The sequence below is a fragment of the Nelumbo lutea genome, chromosome 6 (assembly GCF_056320005.1).
Source record: "Nelumbo lutea isolate HS-2025 chromosome 6, American lotus-T2T, whole genome shotgun sequence".
Lineage (NCBI taxonomy): Eukaryota > Viridiplantae > Streptophyta > Magnoliopsida > Proteales > Nelumbonaceae > Nelumbo > Nelumbo lutea.
In genome coordinates, this window is record NC_142689.1 from 5,803,268 (window position 1) to 5,818,314 (window position 15,047).

Genomic DNA, 15,047 nt, shown 5'->3' on the forward strand with positions numbered 1-15,047 from the left:
CCACAAGATTTAACTGCAGCTATTATATCAAATTTACATGGCAGCATCTTAGCAGCGTTTTACAATGACATGAGCAGAAAATAGGGAGACTATCGATTACAAGTTTAGAACCTCTTATTATGATGACACATCAGTAATGTTTGGTTATGAAGTTGGGTGATACGAGTTTGATCCAACCAGGGGAAGTACCCTAAGTACCTTTTAATCATCTTTTTGTGCCTCTCCGTTGTTTATTTATTTATTTATTTATTTTTTTACTTTCTTGGCCAGTTGGCCCTTCTTTTAATCTCCATGCGTCCCATTAAGCCGGAACCTTTATTTCTCATGTAAGAATCACAACGGGGCTGGTTTGGGGCGGGAATCATATTTTCCATCCCCAACCCTGATAACAAAATTATCCTCCATCCCTGATCCCCAATGGAGACGGGTTCCCTGTGGGGATCTTCAGAGTTTTTTAATTAATAATATTTTTAGAAAAATAAATTTAGTTAAAATAAAGAAATTAAAATATAAATAATATATATAATCAGGGTCGGGACAAGATGAAAACTTCACTTTCCATCCCATCCCTGACCCCATTGGGTCAGAGAGGCCGGATACCCAGCGGGGGATGGAGAATCCAGACTTGTTTCAGTCAATTAGAACGGGAATCTTGTTCTCCTTTTCCATCCTATGGGTCAATATCTTCCACGGCCACATTTTTTCTCGAATTACAGGTTGTCTTTTTAAGAATGGTCCAGTGGCTTTTCCCTTGAACAAATGAAAACCTGATTCTGGAAGCTTCCGAGCGGTGAAATAATGGCGCATGGGTGGGCATGGCTAGCCACTTATGCCATGTTTAGAGGTCAGGAACACCATGATTGAACGTTATCTCTTGCTGTGGGACAAGAATTGGCTAAAAACATGTACATAATTTCTGACTGGGGACAACTTTTATTACGACTAAGCATTGTGCATAAACAGATGGATATCTGGTCATGAGCCCATGATGGGTTTAAGCATGGGCAGCCACCGCCTTCATCTTTCTTTTTGACTACTCATGTGCGCTTGAGAATGCGATGAGGAGTCAAATTGAAATGGCAACTGTGACCTGTGATTATTGCCTGGAAGTTTGCAACAATGGACGGAATTTGCGTTGCTTTTAATCAACACTCGAGAGATAATGGTGGAAGAGAAACAGCTCAATGGGCCATGGTGTTGGTTAATCTGGATCCTGGACTCTGTATCTATGTTCATGGACTGACAGGAGGCAAAAGAGAATGTGGAGCACATACACCAATTAACATCGGTTTATAATTATGGAGAAGTAGAATTAATGAACTGATCACTGTGTACACTGTACCGTGGGAAGGCATGAAGTCACATTAGAAAATATAGTAATGCAAACCTTTTCTTGCCATATGATGACAAGAAGGCATACAGTCAAATACCAAGTGCTAATATCACAACATGAATTTGGGGAAGAGGTAGAATCTAACAGGGTTTTGAAATCTCCATATAGAATAACAGGAGACAGCCCCAACACAGACGGATGCAATCTTGATACCTTCTCTAACTGCCCAAGGTGAAACCCTGCCTCTAAAGCAAAACAAGTACCCGAGATGGTAGCGAGCTACCATGCCAAAAGGAAGGTTTGCATTTGAAACAGCCATCCAACCTTGACTTGGTGGAGTCCCATCTCATAATCCTCTCTCCTCTGGCTTTCCACCCGAGGATCTTCTCAAATCTTTAAAGCTTCCTTCGCCTAAGTTTTGCGCCTTCCTGTTAATAGCAGTAATCACTTGGGTTTGTCAAATACAATTAATCTATGTTGGCCAACCAGAAAACTAGGCTTCGTTACCACTTATTTTTCGTATACCCAGAACGTCACATCTCTACTGCAAGTGCAAGCAAGTAATAGCCCCGTCTTGGGCAGCCCGGACGAGACCTATTAACCCAGGTCTGGTTCAGTGCGTCGAACATAGATGACAAGACCGGAGAAAAAAAGAAAAAGAAGGAAAAGGATACCCTAAATTTTATTTTCTGCAGGAGCTTTATGGTTAAGGTTAAAGCCTACAGCCGGGTATAATAGAACTAGACATCAAGGCTTAGTTTAGGAGCACAAATGAAAATATGTAGAGTGAAAAACCGTATATTTTGTATTATTTTATATGTATTTGCACTTTGCATATTTTTATTTGTACTCTTTCCAAAAACCTTTAGTGAAATTTTTGGTATTTTTATAAGGGGATCATTTTTATGTTATTTAACTATTAAAAAATGAAAATTATGATTTATCTCACCTTAAAAGAAAACTACTTCTGAAAATACCCAAAAATGCATATGGAAAATTTGAACCTTGGGTTCTTGATATTGTCAGAGTAGCAGAACCTTAGAGGTGTAAAACGGCCCACCTGCGACCCGCAGGCCATCCTGGGCCATGTCGCCCTCCCCAAGGATAATTTGAGGGATTGGCCTGGCACAGCCCAAGTCCATGTGGGCCCATGCCATGGCATGGGCCTAGGTTGTGCTAGATTGGGCCATAGGCCGAGCCTTGGGTGTGGGTAGAATCTGGTCAAACTTTTTTTTGATATTTTTTGATATTTTTTATTTCTTTGTTAAGTAAAACTAAAACATTTAATTTTCCTTTGGAAACTATTTGAAAAAATAAAAAATTTAACAAAGAAATGAAAAACATAGGACTTTTATTTCGTTTAAATTTGAATGATACAAAGCATACAGTGGTTGGATGAATGAAATATGAAAAATGGAAAATGAAATAAATTAATAAAATAAAAAAATATAATATATTTACAAATTAAAAATAAATAATTATGTTATTAAAAGATATCAAATAAATTAAATAAAATTAAAATAAAATTTACAATAATTTGAAAAAAAAAATTATACAAGAATATAACTACTGAGTATACAAAAAATATTGACTTCATCATTTTCTTCTATTGGTGTTGACTTTAATCATTGTAGGAATTGAAAATAATGGAGGATAAGACTATTTATAGGAATTGTTGAATTGGAAAATGGTGGAAAATAAAGCTATTTATAAAAATTAAAAATAATTCAATTGTCCAAAATACCTGCATGCCAGATTGTGGGCCTACACCTCTACGGAACCTAAAGCTTAGACAACTCTTAAAACCTGAAAGGAGCTGCATGCAAGTGTTTGCTATCGCAATCTGGCTGCTATGGTGGGATTGATGCTAGAAATACCAGAATCTTCGATAACAATGTCATCAAGCCTGAAGATGTGGTTGCAAGAATGGCATACATTTGATTACTCTTTCATGAAGCTGGTCCAGCTCAAGTAACTCCTGAATCATGTATAGCTTTTCAAATCAGTGACAAAACTATGAATCTATATGTGGATGGTTCTCTCCACGAGAATTTTAACAGAGCTGCATACGTTTATGTGTTGATTGCTGTCAATAACAGGGGGGTTGCACCAGGACAGATAAAGTTCAAGATGGGTGGGTACTCGGTTTTATTGATGCCAAGTATATAGTAGTAACCTTGCTGAAAAAACAGAACCTCAGACTGTACTTGGACGAACAGAACCTTCATGGAAACAGGGGCAGATACCTCATTTGTAACGAGGCGAGAAATCTCTGAATGGGCAGGGCAAGCGCGGCAACTGCACGGGACACCTGAGCGATCTAAAAACTCCGAAGAGAGAGTGGGTCTAAAAAATTAAACCATGATTAGCCTCAGTAAATAACCTCCATCAATGAACGTAGTCCAGGACCAGGACCATACCGGTTTGTTCCACAAGTCACGAAAGCAGCCGCCCTCCTTTTGTCCACTTTATATCAATCATCGTACCATGTTCCATGGTTCCAGTCTTCCAGACCACTCATCATATACACTGCATGGGCCCCGCAACAGAACGCTGATCACGGAAGAATCAAGAAGCTAGAGAGTGGAGAACCTATTTAAAAAAGAAAGAAGAGTTTGAACTTTGAACCACAGAAGCACCCAAGGCACAGGCAGATTTTGACATCAAGAAGGGAAATTTGATTGGTCCAAAAGCCAAGCTATAAAAGTAAAACGAATCAAGTCTCCGTATGAGATAGCTTTCCGTTGGGACGTCCCATCGAGGATGACGGTTCTCGTGGGGCAACTTCTGTTAAGCGTTTATGTCACCCCAAATCAAATAGACAGACCATCTATCTTCCCACCCAAAGTAACACTCATGAGTCATGACATGGAAAATATGGATGCCTTCATCGCGTAGACAAGTCATAGACTCGGGACCAAACCATAAGTCACGGCGCCCAGAGTCCATACGGAATATGGACGGGGGAATTACAGACAGCACCAGTCGTTTTATCAATCACGTCCTTCTAAAGCGAGAAATCAAAAATCTATAAAATAAAGGAAACTTTCAAATTTCGACTTGCTAATTGCTATACGCAGTTTATTTAAACTATAGTTTGCAAGTATGATCCAACTGTATCATTAAGCACAGATTCATGGAGAGATGCAAAGAAAGGCATGAATGCTCGACTAGAGAGAGAGAGAGGGAGGGAGGGCACCGAGAATTAACATACAAGAATAAAAAAGGCAACTATTTCGATATATCAGAATCAGAGGCTTCATACAACGGTAAAATCCATTTATAAATCATCTAAATAACTGTAATATCAAAATGCGAATGTCCCCCGTCCATGGAAAAAGAAATCAATCCAATTATGTATGACACTTTATTCTCTAACCGGTCTCTCTAAAAATATAACCCTAAACATTCGCAAGATGGCCCATACACAGCAGATACAGAGGATTTACTCAACAGAACGCATCCATCACAACCCTCCAACCAGCAGCAGAGAAGCAAGCAATCCGAACAATGCAGTGAGAAAAGATGCATCCGTCAACACCACAAACCACGGAAAACGCAGAAATCTAAAAGACGAAGCTCTATACCATCGGAAGTCCCTAAATCCAAGATGGCGATGAAGAAAACCTCAAAGACGGACAAGATCTTCGTATCCTCAAAAGAAGCGCGATCCAAAGAAGAACGCAACAAAGGAAACGAGGAAAGCGACCGCGAAGGATGGAGAGGCGGCACCAGCTGCCGAAGTAGGGCTGGGTGCCGGAGCATCAGCAGCGTAAACGTCTCCGACGATAGAGAAGATGGCAAGGATGACTGCCATTAGAGCGACGAAGGAAGCTCCGGAACCGAATCTCTCCATATCTCTTTGCTAGGGTTTCGGTGGGTTTTCTTGGAGGACAGAAAGAGAGATGGAGGATTATAAGGCTTCTGAGCTTTCGCAGCGGAGGGAAATTCACTCTGCACCTTGCGTGGGGAGCATGTGGCGCGCAGCAGAATTTATGGAGAGATTAATTCCGGGCAGAAGAATACGGGCAGCCGGTCACACTTCCCACTGACAGCCTGTTTCTGGTAGAGCGACAACTGGCGAATGGTGGGCCCCACGATTTTCCCAGGGCCATGGATCTCCATCCCCTTTCCATTTTTACTCCTTACTCAGTTACTCGCCATGTCAGTGTCAGTCGTCCCCCTACGGTTCCGGCTTTTCAGATTTCCTCATTTCCCTTCCCCGAAAAGTACTTCGGGTCCAAAAATTCAAAAAAAAAAGTGATTTTGAATATTATTAGCGGATTGCCTCCATTTTAACCTTTAGGCTATGTTTGGTTTAAAGGAAAATGCAGGAAAACGAAAGGAAACCTTGTATAGGTTCTCCTGTCTTTTCCTACTTTTTCCTTCAAACCAAACATAGCCTTAGCATTTATATTAGGAGAACATGCCTAATGCAGATTTCTAAATTTCACTGCAAATGTATATACACTCAAAATGTCAAATACCTCCATTGTATGCACCAATGCCTCGCTGTAAAATGGTATCAATTCCAAACTGAACTTATTTTGGGTTTAAAAATTCTGATCCTAGGCTGAACTGTCATTACTACGAATGTATCTGATTTGATTTTGATGATCATCAGATCGTTTGTTTGTTGATTCGTCGTTTTTTTGGTAAATACAGCCATCAATAGAACACAGAAAAAAAATAATAATAAACACAGCAGAACAACACAACACTGCATATCTGGTGCAAGATAGCAGGACAAAACCCTTGCCAGACAAGTACTATCCCTCAGTTTATCAATGGGAAGATAGATCATAGAATTGGCAATATAAATGGCATTTATAAGGGCATCCCCATCATTTGGCGTTTGTCCCCCCTCCCTCCCTCTCTCTCTCTCTCTGAACCGGATGGTCCGGGTCCAACCCCCTGCTCAGCTGGCTCAAGTGGGTAATCTTGATAGGCTTGATGCAGGGGTGTCCATGGACCAATTTCATATTGGACCCCATCCAAACCAAAATCAATTTGGATGGATAGGATGAACCAACAGGACATATTGCATTAGACCAATCTAAACATAATGGTCCAAAGTATTTATTAGATTGGGTTGGACCTGGTCTATCCCTAATAAATTTATATTGGATTGTGTTGGATTGAGCCAATATTTTGGTCCATTGATAGAATAATAAGAATGTGCAAGTGTGATGGACCAGGTTTGGGTTAGAATTAATCTAAATTAAAACAAATTCAAACAGATTGGATGGTCCAGACATTGGATGGGATTGGACCTGGTCCATTTGTAATGGACTCACTGGATTGGACCACACCCATTCCAATTGACACCCCTAGTTTCATCGTCCAAAGTTAGCAAGTTCTTATGTCTTCCAATCATATAACTTTCTTTTTCCCAATATTCTTTTATTTAGGCTCCATTTGCGAAGAGTGTAAATGCCCATTTTGCTCAGTTTGGAAGGAGTACAAATACAAATATATACAAAATATGAGATTCTGCCCTCTACATATTTATATTTTGACTCCTTCCAAATAGAGCCTTCCAGTTTTACATGTATTTAATAAGAATGCATTTGTGTATTAAAGATGATAGCAAATGCGGATCATAAGGCTCAGTTTAGAAGGAGTACAAATACAAATACAAATGTGTAGAGTACAAAGTCTTGTGCTTTATATTATTTTGTATATATTTGTATTGTACATATTTATATTTGTATTTGTACTCCTTCCAAACTGAACCTAAGACATTAGAATTCAAAATGAGATGGATGCAAAGTTTTACGCTGAAATTTGGTCAATGTAGATTTCAGTCTCATGATTTATATTTATACTTATCACAAAACTAAACCAAGTTTACATTTTTATTGAACCAGACATATATTTATATTTGTACCAAACATTATTGTATTCCTAATCTTCTCAAACAGAGTTTTTTTTATTCTTTTGCCTTATCGAGTCGACCATCTTTAAAAAAAAAAGTCGACCATCTATTTTAATGGACCTACCACATTAGTTATACTATGCACATGGTAAGTAGCCGTTCATGCATCAATGATCATACAACTAAGCTGGGCCCATGACATAGGCCCAACAAACTCAACCAAAAGCAAAGATACATGCGTCACAACTCACAAACCAATCTATGGCCCAATGCTCGCTATAATTGAACTTATTTTAAAATTCCTAACTTATATCATCCCAAGTTAAATAAAACCACCAAAAGGAGATTCTTTTAAATAACTATATATATTCCCCCCACTACAATCATTATTCTCACCTCTAACCTTTCTTCTACCCTGTAAAGTGGGGGTAGTTGCCTTTCCTCTTTATAGAGTGCAACCGGGTGGAAATGAAATGACTAACAGATCGGAGTTTTGTCCAAGACATAATGGGCCTACAGTCCAGCACTTGGCCCAGGCACAAGAGTGACTTAGGCCCAGAAGTTGGAACCTGTGTCCAAGGTTCAAAGTAACAATATGTATTCTACTGTATTGTATAATATGTATGGGTTTTCAGGAACCCTAGAGGTTAATGACAAATGGTCATAGTCAAAAACTGATTAAGGTCTGGTGGTTGAAACCTATAGGAAACATTGACAGAATGTGCCAATGTGTTGTTGGTGTCATTGCCAGAGATAGTGAAGGGAGAACCTTGCTGTCATTGCCCTCATCAATAATTTTCCCTAAACCAAACTGATGACCTTCCATTACAGTTCAAAGCAAAAGTTCGCCACCAAAGATGGACACTGGAATGACAACCTTGGAAAAGGACTTGCGTACACATTTTCCTGTATACCTGAATTGAATCCATGGTTGGGCTCAGGTGCGGCTAAATAAGACCAAGAATGAAAAGCTTCAGACAATCATCAGCACTGATGACAGAATATTGTAAGAGAAGGAACAACAGCACAGCCAGGGAAAAAGAGAAGAAACAAAACATGAAAAAGAAAAAGAAAGAAGACATAAAAAGAAAAAGAAAAAGGTGTATACTACTGAAGTATATACATAACAGGCAAGATCAATATATTTGACATTGATTACTATCAACTCGGTAACAAATCTAGGATGTTAAAGCCAAGTGCAAGAGGATATGCATACTTGAGGCTTGAGGTTGTACTAAACCAAGCATAGGATACCCATCAAGGTAATATAATCTAAAGCATTTTTGAAAAGATTCCCTCTTATAGACATAAAAGTCATCCAACCTCACAAATTTCCATCTCCTACTCCCATCCCACCCCTTTAGGCCCCATGCCAGTGCTGCAGAAAGAAAAGTGGTAGGTACCTTTTTTCAATAGCCAAAATATTTTGATGCCAACAAGAGTAAAGGCTCCGATGCACTGGGGGAAAATTTCCTTGCAAAAAGAAAGCAGACTGAAGAAGGCAGGTTATTGTAAAGACAGCTGTTACCTTCAAGAATTCTCTTCAGGAAGTCCTCTGTAATATCAGCATTCCCAAATGTAGCCGGGTGAGCACCACCCCTTGACCAGTCTACCCAAGTAATGCTCCTGTTTGCCAAGAGCTGTGGTGTCTGAATAGTCAGCATGGTAGGGAAATAATGCTCATCCACATAACATGCCGGTTTGCAGAACTCTTCAAACTTTGGGTAGAATGTAACATCCTCCACTATATTGACTGCAAGCCTCCTATTAATTTCAAACCACTGAGACCCCTTACGCCACTGAGTGATGTTGACTTCAGGTGCCATGTTCTGATTATAGCGTCCTCTACCATAGGGGCCTGGATCATCAAATGCCCCCATAAAGCTATACCTGGAACTTGCTACGTGGTGGTAGACAATGCTAAAATTATACAGAGGAATACATGATTCAGACACAAGCACGAACCATTCATTGGAAATATCAAGCAATGCATTTGCTAGGAGTCTCCTTTCTGCATCGCACATGCTCATCTTCCCCCACTCAGCCACCTTCAAAAGGAGAAACCACAAAATTTAGAATTCATGATCAAAGAACACAGAGTGTTTCTTTTTAACAGGTCTAAATAAAATACCATGGGATGAAATATCTGTAGTCTAGAAGATGGAAAATTTTAAAATAGGTAACCGTTGGTATTTTTTTTTTTTTTTTGAAATAAGTTAACTGATTTCATTGAATAGAAAGAGGGGGTACACAAGGTGTACAAGTACAAGACAGGGGTCAGGCCCCTGAAGATTACACAGGTGGAATTTTGTCATATTACAAGGTCCCCAGATTAGCATACATGCACACACAGATTAGTTCTTCAAAGAGCTCTCAGGTGTAGAAAAAGTAAGTTAGCAACTAACCACATAAATGATACCATAATATATGACGCTTGGATAAAATAATGCAACAATAATATAGAATCCTTGGTTCAATTACAATTTACAAACCATACCCAGTCCACCCCTCCTAAGACCCCCAGATAGCTAGGACCAACATTGTGTAATTGACTTCTTAACGTCCAAATGTTTTCCATGAGACAATTCAACAAGTTAATCATCTGAAATATCTCACCGTGTTTTTCAATGCATGCATATGCACCAGAAATAAAATTTCAAGTAAAGACCAAATATCAGATTGAATTAGCTTTCTGCTGCAGGAAAGGGCAGAATTAAGGCACAACTGGTCTTCTCTAAGCAAGTCAAGAGTAATTGCTTCTAAACAACACCAAAGTAAGATGTTGATTCTCTGCACTATACTGGGTTGAAGAAGCACAAAGTTAAAAACCATTTTTGAGTTTCTGCAATTCCTTTGGAATTTTATTAGAGCAGAACTACTTTTGATGCTTCAAGGTCTAAAGTTGGCTCACTTTGTGGGTTGGTCTCATTTGATTGGTTTAGGGGACCGCAAAGCTAAGATTGGATAGCTGTTCATTAGCATTGGATTCTCAGACACCGCACTACTGAGTATCCAGATCAGAAATGATGTTACCCATATTCAGCCAGGGGAATGGCTGAGAGAACTTTGTATGGAGGTGGCAGGCCTGGTCCACAACAGTGGCTGAGAGGGAATTTTCTCTCTTCCTATTCTTTCATGATCTGGTCCAGATCACACAATCTGGTGTATCTGTTCAAGTTTATTTCTATCACATGTTTTGTGATAGCGAGAAAATTGTTTCTTGAAAATAAATTAGATGCACGCTGAATTACAAGTGCCCATTGAGTTATCCAAGTGTTTCCAGCATCAAAGATTCCTTAAGCGTTGTACATGTTCTAAGACCCTGTGCCCCATACATGTTCTATGAAATACTTAAAAGGAATACGGCTTTTCTAAGGGAGATCTAGTCTAAAGGCCATTTACTTTTAGTTCTAACTATGTGTCAATTGAAGGTATTTGGTATATTAATGTCTCAGGTAGAGTGTTCCTTGTTATCTTTGTGGTTTGATCTTTGATAACTTGGCAGTGTATCATTGTTACTAGGCAATGCGCCAATAGGTGGACTTCATGATTGATCATATCTTGGGTAAAAATCATGATTCACCATGAGTATCTTATCAGTTGAAGACTTTCTTCGTCATGAGTAAAAGCTGAATGTGTTATTGTGATTTGTGAGCGAAATCCTGCTCATTAGATACATATAAGTGTTATGTAAGAACTAGCAGCCACTGTTATGCTAGAATCTTTAAGTTACCTTGCTTGGGAGAATCTTTAAGTTAACTGCTGTCTTACTGCAAAGTTACATTGTTTCTTTCAAAGTGTTGGCTTGAAGGAGAATGTTGGAGTATTCAGACTAATTCCTATGAAAAATTAGTTACTTTAGAAAGAAAATTTAAATTCAGGGACTTTAATGTAATATCAGCCCCATGGGTCTTTTTTATAGTTTTGGATAATTCTAAATATTAACATAAGAGCGTCTTTCAAGAGATGGACGTAAGTGTGTGGCGATATTAGACCCAATAGTCTCATCTTCTCTTCTCTCTTCCCTCATCTTATACACAACAAGACAAGCCTCAATAGAAAAGAAGCACAATAAGACTGCCGGTTCCCTAATGCCACATATATAAAGAGAGACACACACACAGATTGAGGATTTATAGCTTTATTGTCACTGGGAGCATAAAAGAGGAGCTCTACCAAACTTATAAGGAAAACAATGTAATGGGGAAGTTCCAACTACACTCTCCAACCAAGTCCGGATATGCAAGAAACAAAGTGGGCTAGGCAACCTACCAAGAGTAAACATGCTAGTGTTCCGTACACATGGGACCATGTGGGACCCACACCTTATGTGGATGGAACACTAGCGTGTTCACTCTTGATGGGTTGCCCAGCCCACTTTATTTCTAGCCCATCCAGTCCCTCTCCAACCCAGACTTACAGCCTCAACCATCAGAAAATAAGAGAACCTTCCTAGGGGGAGAGAGGAGTTTCAGCCACAATATATAGAACTAATCATTCTCCCTATAATAACCATATAAAAAAAACAGCTAAAATGCCCTCTGAGTTGCTTCCCCACCATGGTTTAAAATGTCCCTAATTTCCTTAATATTCCCACTTCCATGGGTAGCGACACGAAATTTTACCGGAATCAACATTTCCCCAATGAACACTACCAGCACCATGTGGAGTACGACAAATAGTTTCCATGACATAGTTCCACTTCCACTTTCGTAGGTAGCGACATGAAATTTTACTAGAATCAACATATTCCCTAGTGAACACTACCGGTACTATGTAGAGTCCAAGAGATAATATTATAACGTAATGTGGTACACTATTGTAAATATGTTAAGTAACAATGTTATTGTCCACCCAACTTACATGATTACCACTTTGAGCAAGTTCAATATTCATTTCAAACATGAAGTTAAATATTAGTTTTTTGTTTGTATAATATATTATTTGGTTGATCTATTACAATCATTTACATTTTCTATGAGTTAAAATTTTTCTTGCTCTGAATCTTAAATTTCACAGGGCAACTTCAGAATGTATTCTTTGTCTATAACCTTAGTTTCTTAGCTTTGTTTAATGATTTGCAACAAGATAATAATTTAAAAAGGCGTGCCTATGCTTCTTTTATCATTTCATAAAACATCTTTCTATATTTTGTATATTTTATAATGTTTCCACCATGTTTATAATTTTTACAATATTTCCAACATGTTTCTTATATTTGGATAGCCGATATTTCCACTGACATCGACATTTTAAACCTTGTTCCCCACAAGGCTGTTCAAATAAAGATTAGAGTTTTTGCTGACTTCCTATTTAGGCAGGCTTTTAAATGGTAGCTTCATTTTATGGAATCAAGGAACATTTCTCTTTTTGAAGGCATTGCCAGAAGTTGTAAGCATGACTCCTAGCCAAAACCAAAGATCATTTTGTATCTTGATCTCAAGTGAGGAACTTCAGTTCAGTTTGCAGTCCCAGGTTAGAAGATGCTTCAACCAAACCAAGCCAAATAGTGAAATTGAGATGTAATTCTTGGGTAGACCACAAGGACGTATCAACAACATCATCATCATCGTCTTCCATGCCTTATTCCAACTATATGGGGTCGGTTACATGAATCCTGTTTCACCAATATGTTTTATTCAACACCATATCCACTGTTAAATTATTAGTGCTTAAATAAGGACGTGACAATAGCCATTCATGAAAGAAAAACCGTATGACAATCATAAAAAAGGAAAAAAAAAAAAAAAGAAGAAGAAGAAGAAGAAGAAAGAAAAACTCTATGCTAAACAAGCATGTAACCACCTTCTACTTCCTGAGATCTAAAGATAAAGGAATTCAAATAGGGTTGTGCTGATATCAAAATTATGGAAGTACCGAAGAAGAAAATACTCCTTTAACATACAAAATGCAACAGAAGCAGTAGAATCTGTATATTGCTTCTTCACTAAAACAGAGAAAATGGAGAAAGGATAAAAATAGAGAAAGCAATAACTTATAATGACAATACCCCTAAAAACATTATAAAAGGGCAAGAGGGGATAGACATCCTACGCAAATTTGAACCTGAAAATATTCCATTCAGGCAAAGGACTGCCCGAAGTATGTGTAATCGCATAGTAAAAAGCACAGAAAACTAGAGAAGCAAAAAGACAGGATAGATATGAGAACTGGAGAAGCTCATACCTGGCTGGGAATTTGTCTTCGATAAAAGACTGATGTAGGTTGGAAGTCAGAATTGTAAGATGGCAATGAATGAACATAGATCGAATAAAGCCCTTCATGACCCTTAAAGAACCTCTCCCAGAGAGGCGCAAGCGGCAATGGACCCCTCGCCAAGAACAAGAAAGCAATCTTGGGGACTCTCACAAAAGGATACGTCTTTACTCGAGGAACGAATGAAGCCCGCCAGAAGAGCTCCTTATCACTCATCATGTGCATTGGATGGGAGGGTGATCTGATCCAACGCTCTAGATTACTGGGCCCTTCGAAGCAAGATTGGAAACTGGGTCGTGCAGTGGAAACAATATTCCGAGCTCCGAAATACCGGACCATGTGCATACTAAGTACGGAAAACCCAATACCCAGAACCAGAAACACCACAAAGAACTGCAATACCCACAGCGGGAAAACCCTGTACTGGGTAGTTCTGGTAATGGCGGCAGGGTCATTGCCTTCCTCCAATGTTGGAACTCTTGGCTTCATCTCAAAATTAAAGGATTCTAATGAATTCACCTTCTGGATATTGTGTCTTATGAATAGAAAATTCAATAACGCAATTTCTTGTCGAGAAGTCGTTTAAATCTGAGAGCATCCCACCGTCTACCGCCGTCAACTTTACTTCCTCCGATGCGAGAGCAGTGAGCTAGAAAGCATGTTAGAACAAAATTTCTTGAAAAGCTAGCGCTTTCACCATGTGGACATTGGGGTTCGGATGATTTTATCAATACCTTCGTCTTTGTAGGATCAGCATCTCAACAAGACCTGAAAATTTTCCCAAGTAAGGTCAACTTACTTTTTTTTCAAACAAAAAACAGAATGGAAGATAGCAGCTTGACGAAAGAATGGTAGGAAAGGTAAGAACAAAGAACTAACCATCTGAAAGTCAACAGAAGTCGGTCGTTGGTTCATTCGACGAAGAAAACAGATTAGAAGATACCGTGTTATAAGGGAAAGGTGAGGAAGGGATTGGATATGTACCAGATGAGAATCGAGAGTTATGTGTTAAGGGAAAGTAACGAAGACTAATTACTGAGTGTGCATAACCGATTCGTTCATGCTTCTTCACTGCTTGAATTACGCCAGTTTTGTTTGTATTGGTTATTGAATGAGATAATGAGGTTTAGGAGAGGTTTAAAGAGGTTTCCTTCTTCCGCACTGAAAATCGATGAGTAGAAATCGTGGGGAGAGGGAGAGAGAGAGAGTCTGGATTCGCTGCTGCAGCGCTGAGAAAGTTTCAAAGGGAGTAAGTCAGACTCGTTTTTGAGTCTTTTTATAGGGAAGTCTTCTGATACTGGCTTCGTTCTTTCCTTAGTTGGGTTGGTTGAACGGTGTCCGGTCCACCACCAATAAATTTGCGCCAAGTGGTTTTGAAAAAGGGTGGAACCACAGAGAATGGGTCCATTTATCATTCTGTATGCCAGGTAGAAAAACAGAAAACAGAATGATTCTTGTAAGAAATGCTCAGATTCTTTCGTCAACAATTCAGTTTATCTGTCTCGATACCTGTTTGGCAGAAATAGGGTTAGTTGATTCTAATTCCCATTTGGATTCCTTTCTGAACAGACTATAGACGCAGAACATTCAAATTCCAATTACAAGGGATTTATTACAATT

At 39.0% G+C, this 15,047-nt stretch overlaps 1 protein-coding gene across 8 annotated transcripts; it reads right to left on the reverse strand.

The window, feature by feature from the left end:
• Positions 1 to 1,273: 1,273 nt before the first annotated feature.
• On the reverse strand, positions 1,274 to 14,678 carry LOC148847028 (glycosyltransferase BC10-like). Of its 8 annotated transcripts, none has more exons than XR_016100669.1 (5): positions 13,398 to 14,184; positions 8,740 to 9,259; positions 3,754 to 3,925; positions 3,580 to 3,679; positions 1,274 to 1,761 (listed from the first exon to the last, which is right to left on the reverse strand). XR_016100669.1 is itself a non-coding variant. In XM_088949371.1 (3 exons), the coding sequence occupies exons 1-3, from the start codon at positions 13,914 to 13,916 to the stop codon at positions 1,745 to 1,747; spliced, it is 1,056 nt and encodes a 351-aa protein (XP_088805497.1). In that variant the 5' UTR covers positions 13,917 to 14,184; the 3' UTR covers positions 1,274 to 1,744. The 8 variants fall into 8 exon arrangements, 4 of the variants coding, with proteins under 4 accessions (XP_088805497.1, XP_088805495.1, XP_088805496.1 ...); XR_016100668.1 differs by having other exon boundaries at positions 1,274 to 3,311; XR_016100667.1 differs by lacking the exon at positions 1,274 to 1,761 and adding an exon at positions 3,028 to 3,311 and having other exon boundaries at positions 3,404 to 3,679.
• Positions 14,679 to 15,047: the final 369 nt, after the last annotated feature.